The sequence below is a fragment of the Cnephaeus nilssonii genome (assembly GCF_951640355.1).
Source record: "Cnephaeus nilssonii genome assembly, chromosome: X".
Lineage (NCBI taxonomy): Eukaryota > Metazoa > Chordata > Mammalia > Chiroptera > Vespertilionidae > Cnephaeus > Cnephaeus nilssonii.
The window spans coordinates 124762611-124789521 of record NC_137071.1 but is presented as its reverse complement, the minus strand read 5'-3'; the positions used below and the strand labels follow the sequence as shown (position 1 = coordinate 124789521).

At 52.4% G+C, this 26911-nt stretch overlaps 1 protein-coding gene across 6 annotated transcripts in view; it reads right to left on the bottom strand.

The window, feature by feature from the left end:
• IQSEC2 (IQ motif and Sec7 domain ArfGEF 2) overlaps window positions 1-26911 on the bottom strand; it is an 84980-nt gene continuing 58069 nt past the window's right edge. For 4 of the 6 annotated variants that reach the window (XM_079764835.1, XM_079764829.1, XM_079764830.1 and 1 more), the window contains 13 exons: window positions 21124-21385; window positions 19240-19641; window positions 16123-17018; window positions 14648-14809; window positions 14045-14167; window positions 12646-12812; window positions 9794-9933; window positions 7946-8071; window positions 5811-5910; window positions 5089-5250; window positions 3325-3498; window positions 2787-2836; window positions 1-2195 (listed from right to left, as the gene is read on the bottom strand). In XM_079764835.1, the coding sequence (XP_079620961.1) occupies window positions 1230-2195; window positions 2787-2836; window positions 3325-3498; window positions 5089-5250; window positions 5811-5910; window positions 7946-8071; window positions 9794-9933; window positions 12646-12812; window positions 14045-14167; window positions 14648-14809; window positions 16123-17018; window positions 19240-19641; window positions 21124-21385 (3730 nt within the window). In that variant the 3' untranslated portion in view covers window positions 1-1229. Of the gene's footprint in view, window positions 2196-2786; window positions 2837-3324; window positions 3499-5088; window positions 5251-5810; window positions 5911-7945; window positions 8072-9793; window positions 9934-12645; window positions 12813-14044; window positions 14168-14647; window positions 14810-16122; window positions 17019-19239; window positions 19642-21123; window positions 21386-26717; window positions 26760-26911 lie in introns of those variants that run through there. The other 2 variants (XM_079764832.1, XM_079764833.1) reach the window with 2 other exon arrangements.

Below are 26911 nucleotides of genomic sequence, written 5' to 3'. Positions count from 1 at the left end.
TCTTTTATGAGGCATCAAATATACATTCTTATATACAAGGAGGAAAAAAGACAATGCCTAAACCCCAGCTCCTCTCCATACAGCCCCTCCCGCTGCTGCCCTCCCCTGCCCCCAGGCTCCACGGTCCCTGGCCCTTCAGCCAGCCAGGCCCGTCTGTCTACTGTAGCCCATGGTGGGGGGGGGGGAGGGAGGGGCTGTGAAAGGAGCTGGATCTGCAGAGCAAGAAGAGGAGCTGGAGTTTGTAAAAAATATATTTATAATAAATAAACAGGGCTGGGAAGGAAGCGGAGGATTTTGATGGACAGAAGGACTCGGGCATCCTGGCTCCCAGCCCCCACTCTGATGGCTTCCATCTCTGCCTCAGGAGGGACATCTTGGGCTCATGGTGGCCCTCGGGGAGCCTCTCCCCAGGGCTGATGCTGGGCGCTCTGCCCCAGCGAGGTGTGTGTGGGTCATATCTGTAAAGTGCACTGTCTTCAGTTGTAGGTGGGAGAGGTGTGAGGGAATGGGGGGGCATGCAATATGGGTGAGGGAGGGCAGCGCCCTTCTCATCCCAGACCTGAGCCCCCCGCCCAACCTGTCTGGACTTTGATCAGGATAAGAACGTTGCAAGAAGAGGCAAGGTCCTGAAGCTGAGAGTCTGGGCTGGGGCACAGACTGGCTCTGGAGAGGAAGCACTGCCCCGTCGAGGGGGGGCAGCATAAGTGGGGGCCCACCCACCTAATGTGCGGATAGTCCATGTCCTCCAGTAGGGCAGGCGGAGTCACATGGAAATGTGGAGCCAGGCCCTGAGGTCAGAGAGAGGGCCAAGCACTGAGGTTTGGCCACAACTCTACAGAGCTCCCTCCGAGCCCCTGACACCTGGCCCTCCCTACCAGCCAGGAAGCTCACACTGGTGGGGAGGTGTGAGGTCACCCAGCTAGACCTGGGGGAGGAGGGAGGATGAGGAGAGGAAAAGGAGGACGAGGATCTCCAAAAGTTCCTCAACACTCCCCAGAGCTCAAGCCATGTCCAGGCTTCAAGTGGCAAAGATCCTCGCATCTGGAAGGACACTCCATGGCGACCGTTGGGGGTTAGAGGAGGGGTCCCAAGGCAGGGAGGAAGTGGGGAGGAGGACATTTCTGTGTGTGTGTGTATTTTGGAAAAACTGGGGAAGCAGAGAGGGTGCGAGGCCCCTCTCCTGTGGATTCCCCGGCCCTCCCTGGGCCCCAGCTCCCTCTCTCCATGCATCAGACCACGGTGCTGATCCGACTTGGTTTGGCCTTAGGGTTTGCAGAGGGTTGGTTGGCCGTGCCAGGGGGCCCAGAGGCGTGCAGGGGGCCATGGGGTGAGGTGGGCGGCAGGGGTGAGTGCGGGGTGTGGGGGGAAGGTGGGGGCAGGGGTGGGTAGGAGGGGTGAGGTGGGATGGGCGAATGTGGTGACAATGGCGACTGCGGGTGGTGCGGGTGGGAGTAGGAGCCCCCTGGTTGCCGGGATCCTGGGCCCCCAGAGGCCCCTGCTGCTGGCATCATCTGTGGGTGGTGGCTGAAGATGAAGTGCTTAGGGCCCTGCTTGTGAGCTGGAGGGTGCTGGGGGGCAGGACTGTACAGGGGCAATGGGGACGTGGGCTGGTGCAGGGGGTGGCGGCCATGGGGAGCGAACTGAGGGTGTCCTCCAGCGCCCCGCCTGGGAGCTCTGCCTGGCCGGCCCAACGTGTAGTGCTGGGGGCCTGGGACTGGGCCGTGGGCGTGGAAATGGCGATGTGGCCCCACAGGCGGGGCTGAGGCGGGAGGTGGTGGAATGGAGCCCAGTTGAGGCAGGGGTGGGGGCTGCTGAGGAGGAGGGGGCAGAGGGGGCTGCTGGGGTGGAAGGTAGGGCGGCGGGGCGGGGCCTGGTCCTTGGCAATACTGGGCATGCAGGGCCTGGAGCTTGGACTGCCCATCGGGCAGCACCCCCAGGCTCCCGTGGCTGTGACCGTGGTGGTGGTGGTGGTGGTGGTGGTGGGTGGAAGAAGCAGATGAAGAGGAGGCAGAGGCCTGGCCTGTTGGCGGCGGCGGCATCTGGAAGGGCCCCTTGCCCCGCTTGCTTCCAAATAGGGAGCCCAGGAAGGATGAGGAGTTGGAGACGGGTCTCTGGCTCTTGTACTCCTCTGGCGGCGGGGGTGGGGGCGGAGGTGGCATCCTCTGGTGAGGGCGCGGACTGCTAATAACGGACCCCTGGAAGGGGGAGGGGGGCGAGTCAGGCCAGCCTAGATGCCCTCAATCCCCAACCCTGAAGTTCCCCTGGGCCCTGAGGGCTGGAGCTGGGGAGACAGGAAGCCCCGCAGCATCATGGAAAGCGATCACAGAACAGTCCTGTCCTTGTGCCTGCAGCGCCCCCAGCCGGGTGCATCACATCCACTATCTCCTCTGAGCCTCCGCGGGGAGAGGGCGTGAGCGGCCCTCCATCTCCTCCCCCTTTTGCAGGCGGAGACAATGTTAGGCCCAGAGAGACAGTCACTCGCTCAGGCTCCAAGAGCAGGACTTGAGGTAAGAGCTCCTCGAGGCCCAACTCCAAGGGCCTCACTACTTGGAGGCGGCCCAGAGGTTGAGAGGGGGCCCGGGGGAGTGGGAGACAGACTGAGAGACAGGCAGAGTGAGGACAGACAGAGCTGAGGACAGATGGAGAGAGTGGTTGGCTGGGAGAGGCAGCCGCAGGGTTCCCAGCAGGGAAGGGGGAGCAACAGGGCCCCTCCTCCTCCGGGGTGCAGGGGTGCACGCGGGGCAGGGCTCATGCAGAGGACGAGTTGGGCGGGAGCTGGCACTTACTTCGATGGTGCTGTCCAGCGATCCCACGCTGTTACGCCGCCCCCGCTTCCCTGCACCCACAAGCAAGGAGCCCAGCGTCAGAGTGGCAACCCCCCCTCCCCACCCTGCTGGGCTCCTGAGCTGGGCACCAGGCCTGGGCCCCTCCCGGGGACAGACACCCCTATTCCCTGGCCCCTGTTGAAGAGGGGTGGGGTGGGGAAGAGGAGAGGTGGAGAAGGAGGAGCAGAAGGAGGAAGACATGGAGGAGGAGGAGAGGTGGTGCCAGAGAAATAGAAGAGGAAAGAGAGGAGGAGAGGTGGAGCAGCAGAGAGGGGCTAAGACTGTGGCCCCGCTTCACACTCCCTGGCCCAAACCCTGGGCTCCACCTGCTCTGACCTGGCTCCCAGGCCCCCTGCAGCGCAGCACCCAGGGCTCTGGATGAAGGCAGGGGGTGTGCATGTGTGGCGGGTGCAGGGAAGGCTGGCGGTCAGTGAAAGGAGGCAAAGAGGACTCCGGGTCCCACGTCTCCCCAGCCAGGGCAGGGCCCCAGGACACTTGCCTGCATCTGAGAGGTCCCGCAGGGAACTGCTGAGTGCGCCCCGCTTGAGCCCATCGCCTGCGCCATAGGTGTCCTCCAGGCTGCTGCGGGCCAGCGTGCCATTCACGGAGTCCTTGGCCCCGCCGGGCTGTGAAGCATTAGGCCGCATCATACCTTTCTGCTTCTCCAGTTCCGCTGGGTGGCAGGGGGGAGACAGCAATCCAAGGTCAGCCAACAGGAGTGAGAGGCCACCTGACCTCCCCCCAGCCCTGTATGTGCTCCTGCTTTGCCCCTTGGACCTCCATCACGGCCCCACAACCCTCAGCTACATCTCCCAAGCCCCTTGCAGCGCCCAGTCTCCAGTCCTGTCTTGCGCTGTCTCCTCTGGCTTGGTCTTTCCTTCCTCCTTCTCAGCGCCTGCTCCTCCTTCCTCTTGCCCTTTCTGCTTTCCCCCCCCGCCCCTGCCCGATCTCAGTTTGGTCTCCTAAACCGGCCTTGCCCTTCCAAACAGAGCTTCCCAATGGCTGGTTCGCAGGAGGGGCACAAAGGCCCTTCTAGATGTTGGCAAAGGGCAATCGTTCCAGAGTCCACTCAGTTCTCAGATACATTGCTCCAGAACAGAGGGCTCCTGGAAGGACAGGGGCAGGGAATGGACAGGAATCGTGCCCTCTAGTGTGTGCCCACACTATGCTGGGCACCGCATGTCCCTCATCTCATCGCTCTCAATCCTCACAGGAGTCCCAAGGTAAATGTTATCATCCACAGTTTCAGAGGAAGAAACTGAGAATCTGAGACGCCTCAGAGCTTGCCCAGGGTCATAGAGCTGGAAACGGAGGAGCCAACATTCTGGAAGCAGATCTGCGTGAGTCCAGAGCCTGTGCTCTTTGGCCTCCTTATACCCCTGCCCCCTGCGAGGTCATGAAGCCTTCTATCCCCTCACCTCATCTTGGTACAAGTATCCCTCTCCCTGAATGTCTCGGGGTCTCAAGGATCTGGGCACATACCTAGGTTGTGGGTTCTATCCCCAGTCAGGGTGCGTATGGGAGGCAATTAATCAATGTTTCTCTCTCTACATCAATGTTTCTCTCTCTCTCTTTTTCCTTAACACCATGTTACTTAACTGTAACTTAGTCTGGAGGAGAAAAAACTTGGACGGCATTGAGAAGAATGAGATGCAATCACTATTTTCCATTATATACAATCAAAATGATTTGGTGTGGTCGCTGGGGCTTGCGGGGATGGGACACTGGGACTCAGCTGAGGAACTAGCATGTGGGGACAGGAGAGGAAAGGCTGGGAAGGAGACTAACATTGGCTGGTCACTTAGGATGTTCAACACTAGTGTCCTACTAGCGCGGAGGACGCTACGTCGGACTTATCTCATTGAATCTCCCCTACTCTGTGAAGGAGAGTTCATGACCCCAATTCACGTAAGAAGAAAATTGGGACTCAGAGAGTTGAACGACTTGCTCCAGCTTACCCAGATAATAAGTAGCATACCTGGGATCTGAAACTAGTGTCCTGCCTCCAATACCCTGATTCTTCCCCCTGATGCCTTTCATTAGAAAGAAGAGTTGATAATTAGAGCTTGGAATAATAATCAGAGCTTGACAGGTAATGAGCCCCTCGTCACTGAAGGTATCCAAGCAGAGGGTTCCTGGAATGAGGGTAGGGAGGTTGGGCAAGCTAACCCTCAATTCTGAGATTTTTCAGAGGACAGGATGCTTGGTGTCGACAGGGCACCGTATCAGGATGGGAGGTAGGCGACATGGCGGGGCTACTCACACTCCACGCGGTATTTCTCCATCTCCTGCACCTCAGCGATGGACTCGCGCAGGTCAGACGTAAAGCGCAGCCTATCCTGGAGGCTGGGGGCGTTGAAAATGATGAGGACTTTTCGCTCCCCACCAGGTACTGCAGACAGCAACTTGATTCCAAACTGGTAATCTGTGGGGCAAGGGGAAACGGGGCCCCTCTGTCAAGACTGAAGCAAGGTGGCTCATATGCAAAATAATATTTCTAATGTCCAACTCTGGTTGAGCCTCTTCTCTGCTCAAGCACCTTCACTGGCTCCCCTTGGTCCCCAAAGTCCCCAAGAGCCTCCTGGGAGTCACAGCTATGTTACTCCCTCTACTCTGGGATGTAAGGGCAAACTGAACTCTAGCTGCCCTCTAGAACCCTTCCTTCACTCCTCTACCTCTACCTACATTGTTTCTTCTGCCCAGAAGGCCACCTAGCAAAGTTCCTCTGGCTCAGTCCTTCAAAGTGCAGCATTATCACCATCTCCTCAGCCCACCAGAAAACATACGCACTGTGGACCATGAGCTCCCCAGGGCACAGACCCAAGTCATACTCCACCTTGGCCGGCCCTACATCCCAGGACCAAGTAGGGTGACCTCAGCCCAGTTATAAAGGACTCTCCAAACTGGAGGTCGGGATGAATGAAGGATGATCATGGGGGCCATGGCATAGACTCTTGGGATGATGGGATCCAAGGAGGGACTCACATGAATTCTGGAAGAGCTGCATGTGCATTTCCACGAGGGGAAAAGACTGACGGAAGCTGTACGTCACCAAGATCTTCTTCTTCTGGAAAATTTTGGTGACCTTTGGTAGGGATGGGAAAAAGACAAGAGGCAGGGTTTGGGGTGGGGGATTTCCAAATGGCACCTATTTCTCATAACCTCCCTCCCCTCCCACTGCCACTGATAGACATCTACACACAAACACACATGCCCACAAATTGGGGAGAACTGAAGCTTGAGGAGCACAACAGGAGAGACAGGAGAAAATGCAACTTCCTGATGTAATGATGTCGCACAAACAGGTGTTTACAATTTCACAGGAAGTAACTGAATGCTACTCCCCCCCCCCCCCAGGAAGCCTGTCCTAACATTCCACACACATCCACCCCCACCTCCCAGAGTGCTTGATGGTTCAGTGCCTTTCACCATCATCAGGCTTGAGGACAGCACTCTGAGTGTGTGATCGCCCCCTGCTGGACCAGGAGCACCAAGACGGAGGAGTCTGGTTTTCATGTATTTCACCCACCCACAGGCCCCAGCACCCAATGTATACAGTTAACATCTTCCTCTCAACAACCCAAGGTCTTTATCAAGTACTTGGGCACTCTGGCCTCAACTAACATAGGCTGTGAATGCTTCACAGAGTCTCAAGCAGAGCAATCTGCACTTTGTGTTTAGAAGCAAATTATTTGGCTCTGGCCTGGTGGCTCAGTCAGTTGGAGCGTCATCCTGCACACCAAAAGGTTGCAGTTTCAATTCCTGGTCAGAGCACATAACTAGGTTGTGGTTCTATCCCCAGTTGGGGTGCGTATGGGAGGCAACCAATCGATGTTCCTTTCTCTCTCTCTCTCTCTCTCTCTCTCTCTCTCTCTCTCTCTCTCTTCCTCTATCTCTAAAACCAATAAAGACATATCCTCAGGTAAGAATTAAAAATCTTTTAAAGGTAATTATTTGATTTCAGGAGAGTTTCAGTGTACAGTTAGGCAAAATGTTCTTTTAGTCCTTCAGATTGTGAACTCCCTAAGAACAAGGACCGAGTCTCAGTCACCTCTGTGTACCCAGTACCTAGCATGGGGCTGGACACACTCAAGGATCAGTGTGTGATGGATATTGAAACACTTACTCAACCACTGTATGGGCCAGGAGCTCCTCTGGGCTAGGCTATTCCACACCTGACCTCTTATTTCCTCCTTAGGACAACCATGTGAGAGAGGGAGTAGCCCCATTTCACAGAATGGGAAATTAAAGCTCAGAGAGGGCACTGGAGGGGCTTCATCTAAAACAGCGACTCTCAACTGGGAGTGACCCCCCCGCCCCCCGCCCCAGGGGACATGTAACAATGTCTGGAGACATTTTTGGTTGAAGAAATGCGACAGACATCTAGTCGAGAGAGACCAAGTGCTGCTACATATCCTACAATGCACAGAACAGCCCCCACCACAATGAATTATCGGCCCCAAATGTCAATAGAACCAGAGTTGAGAGACCCTGCTCTGAAGGAGAGAGGATCAAGGGGGACAGGTCAGTGTCCTCAAATCCCTGAGCAGAGAGAGACCTTTCCCCTGTGATCCCAAGGGTTGAGTGATAATCGCTGGAGGAAACCCACACAAGCAGGGGGCCATGCAGGAAGCCAGTTCTTGCCGTGCGTGAGAGGCTGGACAGGAGACCCTGAAATTCCCTTCCCACCTGCAGATTCCTCAGAGTCCCAGCTCTGAAACATGCATATGGACACTGGTGATAAGCTTGGTTTTAAAAATCGTAAGCACCCTGGCCACCCAAAGGTTCCAGACAGAACCCAGGGTCACAGGTTCACCTCCCTCTACCTAACCCCCCAGGCTACTGAGGTAGACCAGGACATTTCCTACCACTTCCCAGGCTGTAAGCCTCTCATCTCCAATGTTCGTCACATTTTCTGCCCCCATGTGGCTGTCATTACTTCCAAAAGGATCCAGGAGGTAAAGGAAGGGCAGGGGCGGCCTATACCTGTCCAAGACCGCACAGATCACAGGGCAGAACACCTCACCCACCACATCGCCACCGCTAATGTTAACACGGTTCACAGCACACAGGGGCCCAGCTCACCGCCTCCTCTCCATCGCCTCTCACAGCGCTCTTACCACAAGGAGGTCATTGAAGAGGAAGACCTCCCGCTGATGCAACCCTAGCCTCTGGGGGCGGTTTGGATCTGGCACCTCATAGAGCTGGCAGCAGCAAACCAGTCGACGATGAGGAAGAGACAGTACCTAGATAGGCATGAAAAAATAGATGTCAGGCCCTACCTGGTTTGGCTCAGTGGATAGAACACTGTCCTGTGGACTGAAGGGTCCCGGGTTCGATTCCAGTCAGACGCACATGCCCAGGTTGCAGGCTCCATCCTCAGTGGGGAGGCGTGCAGGGGGCAGCTGACCAATGATTCTCTCTCATCACCGATGTTTCTCTCTCTCTCTCCCTTCCTCTCTGAAATCAATAAAATATGTTTTTTTAAAAAAAGAAATAGGGCCCTAGCTGGTTTGGCTCTGCGGATAGAGCGCTCACCTGCGGACTGAAGGGTCCCAGGTTCGATTTCGGTCAAGGGCTCGTGCCTGGGTTGTGGGCTCGGTCCCCAGTAGGGGGCCTGCAGGAGGCAGCTGATCAATGATTCTCTCATCATTGTTCTTTCTCTCTTTCTCTCCCTCTCCTTTTCTCTCTGAAATTAATAAAAATATATTAAAAAAAAAGAAATAGGTGTCAGCCCAGCCAGTGTTGCTCAGTGGTTGATCATCCACCTATGAACCAGCCGGTCACAGCTGGATTCCTGGTGAGGGCACATGCCTGGGTTGCGGGCTCCATCCCTAATAGGGGGCATGCAGGAGGCAGCCGATCCATGATTCTCTCTCATCGATGTTTCTATCTCTCTATTCCTCCCCGTTCCGCTCTCATAAATCAATAAAAGCATTAAAAAAGAAGAAGAAAGAAAGAAAGAAGTAGGTGTCAGCAAGACCAACACGGCAGCTTCAGGCACCTTAACATTGACCACAAGAGGATGTTTATCTCTGATACTTATCATTGTCACTCAGACACAATGAGCCTAAGAAACTAAGGCCTGGGCTTGTCTGCTGCCTTGCCTTTGTCCTGGTAGCTCCTTGTCTGGAATGCCTTTCCTGCCCAGCTTCATATGGCCACATTCCACTCTTCCAGCGTCCTCTCTTCCAAGAAGCCATTCCTGCTCTCCATGGACTGAAAATGACCTTTCCCTCCTTTGTGTGCCCCTAAACTAACTGTAAGGCAGAAGTATTGTATCTTTGTCTGATACCTCCCCGCCCCGGGCTCTGTAAGAGCCCCCAAGGATAGAGACCACATCTGATTCATATCTGCAACCCTGGTGCCCAGTGAAATGCTGGGCTCAGTGGAAAGCATCCGTCAATGTTTGTTGACTAAAAGACTAGAGTATGTTCTTTTTTTATTTTTTTTAAATATATTTTATTGATTTTTTACAGAGAGGAAGGGAGAGGGATAGAGAGTTAGAAACATTGATGAGAGAGAAACATCAATCAGCTGCCTCCTGCACACCCCTTACTGGGGATGTGCCCGCAACCAAGGTACATGCCCTTGACCGGAATCGAACCTGGGACCTTTCAGTCCACAGGCCGACACTCTATCCACCGAGCCAAACCGGTCAGGGCTAGAGTATGTTCTTGACTTTGGTTATCAGCGATTGGCTTGGCTCCTCACTTGGGATGGACAGGCAAAAAGGTGGGAAGGATGCTAAGATTTATACGCACCCCACTGTGTACCTTGCAGTGTGCTAGATGCATTGCCATAGAGGTCTCCCTCAGTGTGCACCGGGACACCTGAGGAACGCATTCCACCCACTCTATTCAGCAAGTGAGGTGGGCATAGGGCTCAAGAGAGGGACACTGACTTGCCACTTGGTGGCAGAGGCCGACCCAAACCCTGTCCCTTCTGAAGCTTCACAAATCACTTACTGGTTTCTTGCCCACAATCATGCGCTCCACAGCCTGCACTTGGGACACATGGTCATCATTGGTCCGAAGTTCACGCCCCTGGATTCGCTGGTAGATACCCACCAGGAGGTCTCGAGGGATGTCTTCACCATTGTCAACCCCTGGTTGGGGGGGGAATAACAAAGATATATGGCATAAATGTGGGGAGTGGGTGGCAGGGGTTCTCCACAGCACCCCACACACAGGCCTGGGTCATAACAACAGCCAGGTCTAGAAGGAGTGGGAGCCCTCAACCCCCCCCCAGCCCCGTCAGCATCGGCCACAAGAGTCATCCTTCAACCAGATAACCAGTTGCTCCCCGCCCCTGCCAGCATGGGGATTTTATCTAAACTCAGATCATACTGTGATTAAGACAATTAGACACTTTTTTTGCCTTTCTAACTAGCAAAAATAACGTTAAGTAATATCCAGTGTTAGTAAGAGTGCAAAGAAGCGGGCATGTGTATTAACATAACTATTTTAGAAGGTAATTTGGCAAGAGCATAAATATTCAGTGATTCCTCTTGTAGGAATCTGCCCTAAGGAATTACTCAGAAATCTGTACAAGGCATATGTACAAGTGCTACTGAGGGGAAAATTTTTAAATAACCTAAGTTCTAACAATAGAGGAACAGCTAAATAGAGCTGAGTATATCTGTTTAATAAAATAATATATAGCTATTAAAAACTGGATGTTTACAAAAAGCATGAGAAAATTACTGTAGCAAGTTAAGTGAAAAGAGCAGGATACGCTGCATATATGATCTTTACCTTATCAAAAGTTACATAAGCATAGGAAAAAAGACTAGACTACCCTAAAATATCAACCATGGTTGCCTCCAGGGGTCAAAATTTTGGGTGATTAAAAGAAATGTTCTAATTTTCTCTGTTTCCCAAAGTTCTGCAGTGAGCAGGTATTCATTTATTTATTTACTACTTAATAGGTGGAGGGGGAGAACTATACTTCTATATATATATATATATATATATATATATATATATATATATATACACATACACACACACATAAAATACATATAAGCACACACATACACACATATAAACACACACATATGGAGAGAGGGAGGGAGAGAGGGAGGGAGGGAGGAAAGAAGGGAGGGAGGGAGGGAGATAGAGAGAGGAGGCAAATGAATGAAATGAATGAATGAACGAATGACTAATGAAGGCTTCTGGGAGCCAGCTCCAGATGGCCTCTGATCTGTCTTGCTCCTCCTGTTTACCATCCTTCTCCACTCCTGATTGTCTACTGAGCAAACCCACTCACTCTTCTCTCTAAACCTGTTGGAGAAAATGTTTTCTTCCTTTGGAAACACCATGCCTCCTCCTTGGACAGGTGCTAAAGGAACATCCTTCCTCACACTGCCTTTTGACTTCAGCTGTCAGAGTGATTAAGCTCATAGACGGTGCAAACCCCGAAGGTCAGCAAATTTGTCTTGTCTGCTTGGTTTTCCGCAATTCTGTTTCCCTCTTTCGTTTGTGTTTCAATAATCCTAACATATGAGCCGTTTTCAGGAGGCTGCCCTTTGGTGAGAGGCAGGGCCTGACATCAATACAATAAACCAAGACAAAAGGTCAAGATGAAACCTTTAATCTGGCACTCCAGGCCCTTGTATATTGGTTCCAACTGACCTTTCCAACTGGATCATCGATCCCATCTCGATTATTCTCCAGGCAACTTTAGATTTTCCTACTTCTGTGCATTTGTTATTCTTACTGCCAGGTAAGTCAAGGCCTACTTTATCTGTGTCTTCAAGGTCTACCTTAAAATGAATACTCCAGCAAGCGCTCTGGAGGTGAGCTCTCCCTCCTCTGAGCTCTGACTGTCCTTTTGCCCTGCCTGACATCATGGTCTGACATCACCATTCGCTTTCTTCCTTGTGTCGTGTCTCTGGTACTGTAAGTCAGTCTCTCCCACAAACAGGGAGCTCTCTTGGGGCAGGGACTATGGCAGAAGCCCTTGCACTGTCCTTAGCACCCATCATAGCGCCTGGCACACATGAGGCACTTGGTTAGTGTCAACTTACTGGCTGACTGGTTGAGTTAAAAAATAAATGCATAGCCTGGCCAGTGTGGCTCAGCAGTTGAGCGTCGACCTATGAACCAGGAGGTCAGGGTTCGATTCCCAGTCAGGGCACATGCCCGGGTTGCAGGCTCGATCCCCAGTAGGGTGCATGCAGGAGGCAGCCGATCAATGATTCTCTCTCATTATTGATGTTTCTATGTCTCTCTCCCTCTCCCTTTCTCTCTTTGAAATCAATAAAAAAATATATCTATAATAATAAAAGCGTAATATGCTAATTAGACTGGACAGCTGAACGACCTTCCGGACATCCTTCCGGATGAAGCTAGGGTTGTGAGGGCCAAGGCAAGCCACCTCGGCTGTAAGAGCCGAGCCCCTTGCACGAATTTCGTGCATCGGCCTCTAGTTTAAAAAATAAAAGCATTAAAGAAAGGAAAGGGTACTAAAATAAATGAGTATTTATGGGCATAAGTAAAGAAGAGAGAAAAAGATTGAATGATGAGTGAACGGACACATGAATGAATGGGTGAACCAGTATAAGCTCTGTAAGAGTCAGGGCTTTTATCTCTTTTGTTTAGGACCTGCTCAGTCAATATTCAGTGTGGGAATGAGTAGATGGCCAAACGACCGAATGAATTAATAAATGAATGCCCAGGAACATCCAGCCTTAGTAGAATGTGAGAGCATCACAGGTTAATTTCCAAGGAACCTTCCTCACCCCACCCTCCCATCCTGCCCACTTTCCCTTCCCAGGGGAAGGACAGGAAAAGCTGACAGGGAGGTCTGGGGTCACCTCTCAGGTTCTTGATGAAGTCATCTAGTTTCATCTTGCGTTCAGCCTTGACACTGGGACTGTACATGTCAGTATTGAGGAGGATGATGGCAAAAGCGAGGATGAAGATGGTGTCTGGGTTCCGGAACTGGCGCACGAGGGCTGGGTTACACACACAGTACCGCTGGCTGCAGGGCAGGAGGGACCAGGGTCAGGCACCAGTAATCTCCACCTACCCACCATCCTCCCAGCCTGGCACCACCAACCCTCCCCTTTGACAAGTACTCCCAAACCCTTTGGGTGTGTTCTTTTTCTTCAGAGTTTCCCCAAGACTAGCATGTCAAATTCACAATCACTACCTTTTACTGAACTCCACAGATCACCTCTCAGCTTCATACATAAATACTCTACAGAGGGTCTATGTATATGTCTTATGTAGTCCTATCACAGTCCTGCAAGGTAGCTATTAGCAGCCCCATTTTACAGATGAAGTGACTGAGACCCCCAGTGGTAAGGTACCTTGCCCAAAGTAATAGAGCTGATAAATGGGGAAGCCAGGATGAAAATCTAAATCTTTCTGACTGCAAAGAAAACCTTCCCCTTTAAGGGAAACAAGTTCTCAGCAACTCTCGTTCTCCTCTACATACCCCCAAAGTGGTGGGGCTAGGATTTATACCTAGGTCTGCCTGATCCCCGCAGCATTCATAGTAGACGATAAAAGTTAAGGGTCATGCCCTGGCTGGTGTGACTTGGTTGGTTGAAGTGTTGTCCTGTTGTCTCAGGTTCGATTCCCAGTCAGGGCATGTACCCAGGTTGCGGGTTCCATCTCGGTAGGGGAGCATACAGAAGGCAACCGATTGATGCTTCTCATCTCTCTCTCTCTCTCTCTCCCCTCCCCTTCCTCTCTCTAAAATCAATAAAAACATATCCTCGGGTGAGGATTAAAAAAAGAGTTAAGGGACATGGAATCAGACACACTGAAGTTCAAATCCTGGTTCCACTGCATATTCACTGTATGACTCTGGACAAGTTATTTAACCTCTCTAAACTACTAATTTCTCATCTGCAAAACAGAAATAATAATAGAAACACCTACCTTATAGGGTTGTTGTGAGCATTCGGCGAAATAATAATGTATAGTGCCCAGCTCAGCACCTGATACCTGGTAAGAGCTCAACAAACACTAGCTATTGTTGCTGACGTTGTCATCACTTATGGGAGGCCCATGTCCCAGATGCCAAGCTAGATACTTTATGCACATTATCTCTGATCCTCACCACTTAACTGCCTCACAAGATGAAATTTGTAATTGCCATTTTCTGATGAGGAAAGTATGAAGCTGAGAGAGGTGATCTGTAGACACACTATGCGGCCCCCCGAAATAGGGAAAGGTAGCTTTAGTAGTGGGAAGCAGGCGCACCTGAAGGCTTCGATGAGTCGCTCCACTTTCTGGGCCTCGCCCTGAACCCGGATATGGGATTGGAACTTCCGGAGTGCATCATCCAAATCCATGGAGGAGAAGTCCATCTCATCCACCACACAGCTGAGGAGCAAGGAGGGGGTGTGGCACTCTCAATTCCTCTGCACAAAACCTCTGACCCAGCCTGACCTGCTCAAATGGACCAACTCCTCCATTGATAGACGTCCACAAAATATGGACCCATGGCCCAAGAAGTACATATGAGGGCGGAATGTTTGAAATTGAATCCACTCCAGAAAATCAGGTCCAGGCATGACATGTGGCTACTAAGAGTCCTTTCCATTATGCACTCATTTCAGAGATGGGAAAACTGAGGCCCAAAGGCCATAGGAAAAGCGTGCCTTACCTGGGGCCACCCAGAAGCCTTTAGGAATAGGGCCAAGAGAGCTCAGGCCTCTTTGGTGCAGAGGGTTATGGGAGCAGGAAGGCCTATTCATCTCGTTTTGCAAGTTTGAGCAGAAAGGACAGGCTGCCCCCTCCCTCCCTCCAGCCCCCCTTTTCCAGAAATCCCTGGCCCAGCCTGCCCCATGCCAGGGTCCTCACTCCAATACGTCTCTGTTGAACTGCTTCTGCCGGTTCCCTAGGAATTCCCCTATCATCTGCCGGCTGAGGCCTTTCCGTTCCAGGATGAAATGAGCCACTCCCACCGGTGTGTCTGACAGGAAGCCCCGCTCAATCAGATACTGGATGCCCTTCTCTGGCTTCCTGCAGAAAGAAGGGAGGTAGATGAGATGACCGTCCTCCTAGAACTTGGCCCTCTGTCCCATTGCTTGAACTAATTTTGGGCCCAATCACGACCTCGGAGAACCAAGGAAGTCAAATACATAATTTGGTCCAATCCCTTCAGAAAACTGAGGCCACTTTCCCATTTCACAGTTTCAAAATTCCAAGGCATCCTCAACCCAACTTCCTCCTTCACTGGAGCCACACTACAACGGAAAGAAAATTAAGATTTAGTGAGAGCCTGCTCTACACCAGGAGGTTTGCTATTCCCAGCAGGCACTGAGGAGTCCTGGAAGAGGGCCTGAGCTCCAGGCTAAGCCCTCCTTTCCAAGGCCCAGGCCCAGGCCCAGGCCCACCTGTATAGGCATCACCCAGCCTTTGAGCGTTTCCATAGACAAGGTGTTTCCTACTTCCCACTGGGCCAACTCTGGGTCTGAGCTATCCCATATTCAGAATCTCGGAGCCTTAAGACTTCACGAGGCTAAAATTTGGAAGAGACTTTGGCGTGACAGGAGTCTCACACCCATCACTTACCATGCATGACTGGGGACAATTCCCTTTGCTTCTTCAAGCCTCAGTTCCTTCTCTAAAAAATAGGGACACTCCCACCCAGATTGCCGAGTTATTCTGAGAACTAAATATAGGTGGCAGTGTCTAATAGGCTACACATGTAAGGCATTTACTTTCTAACTATTTTCAAATCAAATGTCGCACTCACACCCCACTCCTAAGCACCAGGCCCAGGACCAGGTATCTAGAATGAGCTTGGTCCTGGTTACTGACTAGCCCAGCACTCCACCCTGCCCCCCAGTACCACAAATATACACACCCGGCTAGTCGGTAGATGGAAACACCGAAGCCCAAAGAAGGAACCCACCTGGCCCAGAGCTACACAGGGAGTCTGGCTAAAGTCAGGATAGAGTCCAAGTCTCCTGTTTCTCAGAGCAGGTCTCTTTACATACCACATTGGCTCCCCACCAAATAGGGGAGGCTGGGGACCCCAAGTTCAGAATCCATTCTATAGATAGCCAACTGGGGCCCAGAGAGGGGAACATCTGACCCAAGATCACACAGCAGTGCTAGGACTAGAAGTGCCTCTGATGGGTGTGTTGGGGGACTCTCTCCTCTGCCACCCTGCTGTCAATCCCCTTCACTAAACAGCTGGGGAGGAACGCCATCCACAAAACACGAAGCTGGCAGAAGCAAATGACTGCTTGGAGTTCAGCCCCAGGGACTCAAAGTGCCTCGTGGCAGGGTGGGAAGGGGCAAGGGGGGCAGGAATGAGAAGCACATACTTATTGAAGAGGTTGAGGCCAATTCTGTAATGCCGCCTCTGCACCACGTCATTGTTGAAGGCTGGGGAGTCCCAGCTGTGCCTCGTCTCTCGCTGGTAAGTCTGCTTGCACAGGCTGGTGGCTGGAGGCTCCCTCAGGCTGTCCCTCGAAGAGGAGCCAGAGCTGCAGTTGATGGTCTCATTGGAATTGCTGGAGCTCTCAAGGCTCTCGTTATCGCCACCATCAGAGTTCTCGCCTGCCGCCTCGCACTTCCCCAACCTCCGAGCCCCAGCCACACCACTGGGCCCAGTGCTACTGTTGGGGGCTGGTGGCAGGGGCCCTGGTGGGGCTGGGGCTGGGCCCTCTGGGGCTGGGTAGTGGCGGTGTGGGATTGGGGCCCTGCCTGGTGGCCCTTTGTGCTTTAGGGTCCCATGGGGGCTGCAGCCATCGGCCTCATATACCAGCTGGCGGTGGACAGAGCCGCGATCGGAGCGGTCACTCAGGTCCACAGAGCTGTCACTAGGAGGCTCAATGGTGAGCAGGGGAAGGTGAGCGGCCCGCAGCCGGAAATCCCGACACTCCAAGCACCCAGGCCCCCTTCGAGGGCCTTCCTCACGGCTCCCATCTTCCCGGGTCCCTGGTGGCCCTGGTGGAGGAACTGGCGGGAGAGGGGCTGGTGCCCAGAACTCAGGCCGGCTCTGGGGTGGGGGCTCTGCGCTGGGCAGTCGTTCAGGGGAAGGTGGGGGAATTGGGTCATCCAAGTAGAGGGGAAGGTCACTGAAGGATGTGGCTGAGCTGTCCTCTTGCTGTTCCTTCGACTCTCGCTTCTCCAGCTGGGCTGACCCTGTCTCCTCAGACATGGGCCCCGATGGGTGGCAGTTCAGGGCCTCATCAATGGATTCAGCCAGAGACTTTACCTGTGTTTGGGGGGAAAGGGGAGGAGAGACAGGAAGGGAAGATGAAGGGAAGGTTGGTGGGATGAAAGAAGGGTGGGAATGAGGGAGGAAGGGAAGGGAATAGGGGGAACTTCCTGGTGGGTCAGCCAAGAAAAGGGATTCCCCTGCCCTCCCCCTCCACAGGTTCTCTGCAGTATATGAAACAACTCCCAGGGAGCCATTGTGAGCTCACAGGAGCTGGGACTCACGCCCACAAGCTCCCCTCTCAGATATCCCAATACCTCCTCAATGTCCATGTAGACCCAAGTCAAATGCCACCTACTCCCATTCAATCCACATTTCTGCCTCTGCCATCCCCTGGGTGGACCAAAGCCCCAGCTTCCTCTGGGCTTTCAGAGCCCTCTGTCTCCTTCTACCTTAGGAAATCCACATGATTTAGCCTTGAGAAGCCAGACTGTGGCTGGTAACTCTACCTCCCTGTGGTATTCAGTCTCTCAACTGGCCCGCAATGATTCCTGCCTCCTGGTATTCACACCCTTGTGTACCACACTGTCCTGGGGTTGGTCTGTGGGACTGATAGCATATGGCAGAAGCGATGAGAGTCACTTCTGAGATTAGGTTATGAAAGACTACAGCTTCTGTCCTGAGCATGCTCGCTTGCTGTGCTTTCTCTCCCTCAGACCCTTTGCTCTGCAGGAAGCCACGGGCAGTCCTATGGAGAGGCCCACGTAGTGAGAACCTGAACCCTCCTGCCAACAGCCAAGGGAGTGAGCTTGGAAGCAGACCTCTCAGCCCCAGTCAAGTCTTCTGAGATTTTGACCCTACCCTAAGCTTGATTACAGCCTTATGAGAGACCCTGAGTCATTTGTTATGCAGCAATAGGTAACTAATACACTTCCCCATCAGACTTGGATAACACTGAGAGCTGGGCCTAGGCCTGGTTCTTTGATCTCCCTACCAGACTATGAACCTCTTCCCTCCACTCCCCCTTGAAGGATAGGTCCAGGCCCAGTTTCTGTCTTTCTAACTCAGCTCAACACATTTCTTGACACAGAAGAGATGTTCAATTAATGTTTGTTGTATGAGTGATTTAGATTTTTCTTTAATACTTCTTTCTTTCCCTCTATCCACCGCATCCAACACATCCCCCTTCGCTAGCTCCAGAGAGGCATACCCAGGCTGATGGCAGGGCCACATCACAGAGGTTAGAGCAAAGTGGTTTCTTCTCTTACAAAGCTTCATTCATTCATTAAACAATTTACCTTCTTGGTTTTCAGGAAGGAAACTAACATGGACTTAGTAGCTACCACATACTAGGTGTTTCTGTATACATTACCTAGCTGAACTGAATCTCTGAAACAACTCTAAAAGGAAAGATTTACCTCTATTTTATTTGTCATGTTTCAGTGAAGTTAAACAGTTGGCCCAAAGTCCCACAGCTGGGAAATGGCAGAGCTGGAATGTGCACCTGATCAGCTGTGCTGACGTACCCAAGCCTAGAATGACATCCCACTACCCTCAGTGCCTGCTATATTCCTACCCTTTCAGGCTTTTGCTGATGCAATGCCTATGCAAGCAACATCCTGCCAACTAGCTCTAACTTGCTAAATCTTATTTGTCTGTTTTCTCAAAGAACCTTTCTCTGGTCCCCCCAGAAGGAAGTTTCTTCTCCCTCTTCTGGGTTCCCATGGTACTAGATGGGATCCTTTCTCATGGCTCTGAGCACACTCTATTTCTGAAGACAGTCGTGTGCCCATGTGTCGGCCATTAGATCCTGGAGAGCTAATGGCTGGGAGATCTTTGCGAACAAGGACCCTGGTGGTTCAGCTGTCTCCCTCAGGGCGCCCAGCACAGAGCCTGGAAAAGTCCCTCCACCTCTCAGGGTTCCAGAACCTCAGTCGCCTCCTTTGTCAAGTTGGGGTATCCCGCCCATCTCACAGGTCATTATGAAGGACACACAGTAGGCGCTCATCACCTGTTAGGCCTTAATGAGATAGTGGATCAAGTTCTTATGTGTTCTATGAACCCAGATTTTTAACTTGCTTGTTTTTTACAATATAATTTCTTGTCTTGCCAATTCTTTCTCATTGTTCTCACAGTCCCCAAATTCATGGTAGCTAGTGGTTCTTACATGCTTGTCGGGCCACGTGTTTCAGTTTGTAGTATAGGTAAGAAAGTCGGAGGAGTAGCCAGAGCAAGAGCATAGGGATGGGGAGGAAAGGCCCTTTTCAGGGCTGCTGACCTGTTTGGAGAAGGAGTCCTCCAGCTCTGTGATGTCATTGGAAAACTCTCCCGATGTGGTGACAGAGCTTCCCCCACCATCGATGCCCCCGCCACAGGAGCCTGCATATGGGAGGCCCCGTTCAAGCAGGTGGCTCCGGGCACCAGCCATGGCACCCTCGTCCAGCGAGGCAGGCTTGCCCTCGAAGTACGCAGGGTTCTGGGCCTTCTCGTACTCCTCAAAGGAGAACTGCATCCGCATGTTGGAAAGGATGATCCGTCGGGACATGCGGCTTTCCGAAGCGGAGCTGCGGAGCCGCTCAAAGTTCTTGTTCATGCGGTACTGGCGGAAGGCCGTCTGGATGGTCCTGGCAGCCCTACGGCTCAAGAAGGAGCCCCCGTACTTCCTCTCCAGCATTTCCACCTGGCAGGGGAGGGTCGAGGGGAACAGGGTCAGACTCATAGAAGTCTCATGTCCCTGGACCTCAACCACGCCACCACCGAGACACAGCTAACTGCTTACAGCTGCCTGAAGGCTCCAGGCTGCTTGCTCAAGTACCCTTTCCACTCTAATCTCAGATACTGCTTGTCACATGGGACTGGGTTGTGGTTTTCTTTTATTATTTACAAGAACAAGTCAGTATTCCAAAAAAGTTAGAAGAAAACCAGAGAAGCCAAAAAAGGAAGGAAGGAAGGAAGGAAGGAAGGAAGGAAGGAAGGAAGGAAGGGAGGGAGGGAGGGAGGGGAAGGGAAGCAAGAAAGGAAGAGGAAGGGAAGGGGAAGGAAGGAAGGAAAGGAAAGAGAAGGGAAGAGAAGGGAAGGGAAGGGAAGGGAAGGGAAGGGAAGGGAAGGGAAGGGAAGGGAAAGAAGGGATTAAGCAAAAAGCAAAAACTCATAGACACAGACAACAGCATGGTGATCACCAGAGGGAAAGGGTGGGGGAGATAAAAGAGGGTAAAGGAGGGATAAAGGGAGACCGAAGGACACTTGACTTGGGGTGGTGAACACATAATATAGCACACAGATGATGTATTACAGAATTGTACACTTGAAACCTATATAATTTTATTAACCAGTTTCACCCCAATAAATTCAATAAAAATGAAAGAAAGAAAAAGAAAGAAAGAAAAAGAGAAAGAGAAAGAAAGAAAGAAAGAAAGAAAGAAAGAAAGAAAGAAAGAAAGAAAGAAATTGAGAGCAGGAAGGAGATAAAGGAGGAAGAGAGAGAAAAAGAAGGGAGGAGAGAGAGGATGGACATGGAGGGAGAGAGGGAGGGAAGGAAAAAAGGGAGGGAGGGAGAGAGGGAGGGAGGGAGGGAGGGAGGGAGGGAGGGAGGGAGGGAGGAAGGCAGGAAGGAAGGAAGGAAGGAAGGAAGGAAGGAAGGAAGGAAGGAAGGAAGGAAGGAAGGGAGGGAAGAAAGTTGGCTCACTTAAAGTCCCAACACCTAGGCATAATGACAATTAAAATTTTGGTATATGTCCTTCCAGTTTTTGTTGTTTTTTCTATATGTAGTGTTTTTGTGCCCTTCCCTTTAGCTAAGCAATATCTTGTGTGGTATATGTGATATATTGTAGCATGTTCTCCTGAAATTGTCAACTTAAGTGTGTGCTTCTCCCATCAGACAGAGATTTTTGAGACCCAGATCCAGGTCCCATTCATTTTTACATCTCCAGTGCCCAGCAGGGAGCTGAATCAGTATCTGCTGAGGGAGTGGATACTTGGTGAATAGGTGGTGAATGAGCCCCCAATAGGGTGAAGGGTCCTGGAGCCAGTCTTCTCCCCCTCCAGTCGCACTATCCCTCTATGCATATGGCCCTCAAGTGCCACATCCCAACCCCTCCCTCCCTTGGTTCCCTCGTAGCCTCATTCCTACTCCCATTCCCAAGCAGAGCCATGTCCTCTGTACCTTCTTGTCCTGCAGGTCCGTGGAGAGTTCGTAGCTGTCCGACAGGGCCTTGGAGCGCTTTATCTCCTCCTCCTCCTGCTTCCTCAAGGCCACACTGGCTGGCTGGAGGCGAGCCCGCTGAGCCCAGGGAAGGCCCACCCCAGCAGGGGGACCCCCCATATGGCTGCTGCTGGAGGGCAGCTGGCTCAGCCGGTAGGGGGGTTGGCTCCCAGGACTATCAACCGCTGTGCTCAGGTCACTGCCTGGGGCATCACCCTCCACACTGTGGGGATTAGATAAGATAAGCCAGGATGTGGGAACAAAGGATGCCTGCTGGGCCAGACTGAGCGTGTGGACCAAATCCCTTCCGCAACCCCATCCCCCTCAGTTTCTTCACAGATACAGGGACCCCAACACTTAGAGGCCAGAAAGCAGTCCTACCTGCCCCCAAGCTAGACAGTCCTTCCTGCCCCTCACTGCCCTCTGATCCCTTCCCTTCAGGCCCCCTTGCTATCACAGCCCTGACCTCATGCCACTTCAGCCCCATACGCTCACAGCTCTATCTTCAAGGGCCCTCTCCCCTCACAGGCCCTATCCCTGCTCACAGCTCCATCCTCCGACTCCTTTCCCTTAGGGTGTGGTCTTCTCAGTTTTGTCTGCCACTCACTGCCTGGTCCCCTCATAGCCACGTCCCCCCGCCCCCACAGACTTTTTACCAGACTTGTTTCTTCCTGGTCTTGTCCCCACAAGCCCCCTTTTTTTCTAATAATCCTATCCTAACAGCTCCACCTCCAAATCCACCTTGATGGGCCATTTCCCTTATAGCTCCCCTCCCCCCAGACCTCTTCCCCTCACAGGTCTGTCCCCCACACTGTGTGTGCCAAGGTTTCCCTCCCTGTCTGATCCCCAGCACCACCCCAGATCAGCCCTGTCCCAGCCCCAGGCCCACTCCTGGCATCCGGGTATCCACGCTCTCCACGCTCTCCCCTCCCTGCCCCGCCCCGCCCCGCCCCCTGAAGCCTCACCCCTGCCCTTAGAGGCCTGGACTTGGGCCTGGCCAGTTCCCAGGGTTCCCTGGCTGCCAGGGCACAGGGCTCAGTGACAGTAGGAGTCGCTTCCCATGCAGCATCCTCACAGGTAAAGAGCTGCCCTGCGGGGCAGCTTCCTTTTTCTCCTCATGGCCTTCTCTGCTCAGCTGGGGGAGGGACACAGGGGTCTCAAGGCAGAAGAGTGGCAGGAGCTAGGCACTGGGCCTTGCCTGCCCTGGTTACCCAGAGCTGTTGTTCCACCAGACCTGCTTCCATGGTGCCATGGCAACCAGGCTGCCAGGGAACCCAGGTGGCGACAGAGCCCAGCCGCCCAGAGCCCAGAGGACACGGCAAGGAGCCACAGAGGTTGGCCAACAGGGGAGAGAATTAAGAGCAAGATCTGGTGAGGCCTGGAGAGGGTTGTGGTTGGGGGGAATGGGTGGGGCTGGGCCCAGGTAATGGTCTGATTTGGGCGGGCACAGGGTTCAGAGGGCTCTTGGCTGGCGAAAGGGTTAAGGGGCCACTCCCCAGCCCCTACTTGGCAAAGGCCAGGGTACAGGGCAGAGGAGAGCTGAGGTGGGTGTGGCGGGCTCCCTACCAGTGCAGGAGCTAGAGCTGCAGCAGGCCTGGCAGCCCCGCAGAAGAGCACTTTGGGCTGGGTGCTGGGCTCAGTGGGGAAGCTGCACCCACGAGGCCAGGTCCTGGGCTGCAGGGGTTTAGCTCCCGCCCACGGTTCATCTTCCTCCCTCCCAAGCATCAGTCTGCAGCCTACTAGGAGCCAGGTGGAAACAAACTGGGGGGCTGCCTTTTACCCCAAATTCTCTCTCCTCCTGGACCTCAGGGGCCTGGTAAGTTCCCCTCCAGGAGTCAGACTCCGCCCAACCCCTGGCCCCTACCCCTACCCCAGGCATCTAAGATGCTCCTTCCCTCCCCCTCAGGACTGCAGAATCTTGCGCACCACTTCTCAAACCTCTGTCTCCCAGTACACAACCCCAGCTCAATTCTGATAAACTGTCTCCTTTGTTCATGAACCATCCATAGCTCCCACTGCTCACAAGAGATAGCCCAAGTTCCTTATTGTGGCGTTTGCGTTTTCTCCCAAGGTAACAGCTAATGCTTAGAGAGCTCGGAGCATGTTCAGCCACTGTTCTTACCACTTCACATTTAATAACTTGTTTACTCTTCCAAACAACCCTATGAAATAGGTATTGTTATTTATCTTCATGTTACACATCAAGGAACCGAGGCCCAGAGAGCTTAAGGAACATATCTATGATCACGCGCAGCTATTCATGACAGAGCCAGGATCCAAGTCCAGGCAGTCTGACTCCAGAGCACACTCTTCAACATTAAGCCATGCAGGGTTGGTTGCCAGTCCCCTACCCCAGCCACCCCTCCCTCCAGCCTGGCCCGGATCCTGTTTCTCCCCAATACTCTTCTGCTTTCCACCACCAAAGCTGCGCATACAGTACCTTTCACCTGGAATGCAGTCCCTATCATCTCCGCCATCTGCAATCTGAGAAATCCCCCCACAACCCAGTTCCATCAAGATTCGGGTCATATGCCACCACCAAGAAGCCCTCCCGGAGCCCGCCTCCAGCCAGAAGCCATGCCTGATCCTGTTCTGAGCTCCCCCTTTTTATGGCACAGGTTAGCTTTGGCAAAGCGTGACCGCTACTTGTGGTCATGACTCCCAGAATCCCAGCCCAAGAAGAGAATTTGGTAATCTCCTAAGGAACACAGAGTACAAGGCCTGGAGAGAGTAGGTGCTCAATAAAAACTTCCAGAGTAAGGGAGTCAATGAAGGAGCTCTGGTAGGCTTATTAGCTGAGAGGACAGGTAAGCCCTTTCACCTACATTTTTTGTTTGTTAATCCTCACCCGAGGATATTTTTCCATTGATTTTTAGAGAGAGTGGGAGGGAGGGGGAGAGACAGAAACACCAACGTAAGAGAGACAAATCCATTGGTTGCCTCCCGCATGCGCCCGACCAAGGCTCAAGGGTGGGGGATTGAGCCTGCAACCAGTATGTGCCCTTGACCGGAATCGAACCCAGGACCCTTCAGTCCGTGAGCCAACACTCTATGCACCGAGTCAAACCAGCTAGGGCCTCTCACCTAAATTTTGACCACAGCGTCTAATCCTTTCTCCATCCTGTGGCCAGAGAGAGCTTTCCCAAGTACAAATCTATTTCGCTCTCCCACTAAAACGCTTCTATGGCTCCCCGTGACTCAACCAGCGAACAATGACTGAGCACTCTCTCTGTGCCAGGCACAGTGCTGGGGGCTGCAAATGTAACAGCGAACAAGACACAGATGATCTGTTCCCTCAGGGAGGTGACATTGTAGCGGGAGAAGCAGACTATACATATATACTATCATTTCAGGTAGAGAGGTAAGTGCTAGGAAGGAAGCTGCTGTGGTGGCCAGGGAAGGTCTTTTTGAAGAAACGGCCTATCAGCAGAGCCCTGATGGAAGTGAAAGAGTGAGCTGTGTGGCTATCTGAGGCAAGAGCAGTGCAGACAGAGGGCAGAACCAGTGCAAAGGCCCTGAGGTAGAACTGTGCCTGGCATGATTGATTGAGGAACAGTGTAGCTGGAGCAGAGTGACAGTAAGGAAAGTGACAGGAGATAAGATCAGAGAGGTAACAAGGGGCCAAATCATGAGGGCATTGAGCCCATAACAAAGACTGACTTTTTGTTGCTGTTACTCCTCACCCGGGGATTTTTTTTTTCATTCATTTTTTATTTTTTAAAATATTTTTACTGATTTCAGAGAGGAAGGGAGAGGGAGTGAGATAGAAATATCAATGATGAGAGAGAATCATCAACTGGCTGCCTCTTGCATACCCCACACTGGGGATTGAGCCCACAACCTGGGCATGTGCCCTGACCGGGAAACAAACCATGACCTCCTGGTTCATAGGTCAACGCTCAACATGCCAGCCAGGATCCATTGATTTTTTTTTTTTAGAGTGTATGGAAGGGAGGGGGAGAGACAGACAGACAGACAGACAGAGAGGAAGAGAGAAACATTGGTGTGAGAGACACATCGATCTCCTGCACACATCCCCACCAGGGCCGGGGATCAAACCTGCAACCCAGGTACATGCCCTTGACCGGGAATTGAACCTACAACCCTTCAGTGTGTGGGCTGATGCTCTAACCACTGAGGCAATAAAGATTGGTTTTTGCTCTGATTGAGATGAGTGGAGGAGGGACATTATCTAACAGGTGTTTCAGGAATTATCACCCATGGGACAATCTCCATCTTCTTCACCACGGAATGGCTCTCCTGACCCGATCTCTGTCTCTTATGCCCACTGTCCCCAATACCCCAATCTGGCAACCTTCTGCTCACCCTCCAACATTTAGCTCAGGCCTGCCCTTCCATGCCTGCCCGCCCCCTCCACACAGGTTGGCTTGCAGGCCCCTTCTCTGTGCTGCCATAGGGCTTCTAGTCACCACGATCCTTAAAACAAGGGCATTAGTTAGTTCATTGAAGCCTCACAACTGACTGAGGCAGGCACCATTTTATAGATGAGGACACTGAGGCTCAGAGAGGTGATGTAAACGGGCTCAAGGTCACACAGCTATTAAGCGAGAAAGTCAGGGTGCAAATCTAGGGCCTAGACTGTCTTTTTTTTTTTTTTAATTTCAGAGAGAGGAAGGGAAAGAGGAATAGAAACAACAGTGAGAGAAAATCATCTACCAGCTGCCTCTTGCACGCCCTACAACCTGGGCATGCGCCCTGACTGGGAATCAAATGTGACCTCCCGGTCCATAGATTGACGCTAGACCTCTGAGCCACAACATTTGGGCCCAGGCTGTCTTTTCATGACATCTTGCTGTCTCTCCCCACTTCTAGCTCTGTGCTGCTCTTGACTCTCCACCCTTTGGCAATTACCCCCTTGGGAGCTCCACACCCTCCTTTGGTTGCAAAGAGAATAGTGGCAGGGAGGTCAGGCTGTCAGCTCAGGCTCCCCCTAGAGGGCCTGGCAAAAAGGACGATGCTTGGGGGCATTGCTCTCAGAGCAGTGGTCGGCAAACTGCGGCTCGCGAGCCACATGCGGCTCTTTGGCCCCTTGAGTGTGGCTCTTCCACAAAATACCACGGCCTGGGTGAGTCTATGTTGAAGAAGTGGCGTTAGAAGAAGTTTAAGTTTAAAAAATGTGGCTCTCAAAAGAAATTTCAATCGTTGTCCTGTTGATATCTGGCTCTGTTGACTAATGAGTTTGCCGACCACTGTCTCAGAGACAGCTGATCAGATGGAAAATCTCTCTCTCTCTCTCTCTCTCTCTCTCTCTTTCTCTCTCTCTCTCTCTCTCACACACACACACACACACACACACACACACACACACACACACACACACCTGCGCCCCATGTGCACTCTCTGCTGGGCTATTCTGGGGGGGAACTGAGAGCATCTTCTGCATCAGGGGAAATAAACCACGTTACACAAATAACCACAGTACAAAGCTGAAAGTTCTCAGGGCTGGAGAACAGAGGAAGTGCTGGGGGAGCTCAGGAGAAAGATTCCCCCTGCTTGGGGGTGGCTGAGCAGAATAAAAATAAACTCGCACTTACGGTGCACCTTCCCTGTGTCAGGCATTTTCTGCACATTATTTAATCTGCAAGGCAAACGTGAAGGAAGAATTAGGATCCCTATTCTGAATGTGAGCAAAAAGGCTCCGAACGCGGAAGTGACTGCCAAAGGTCTCAGCAAGTGGCAGAACAGGGACTCCAAGCCCTGTTAGTTCCTCTGCTGCCTGAAGGCCTCC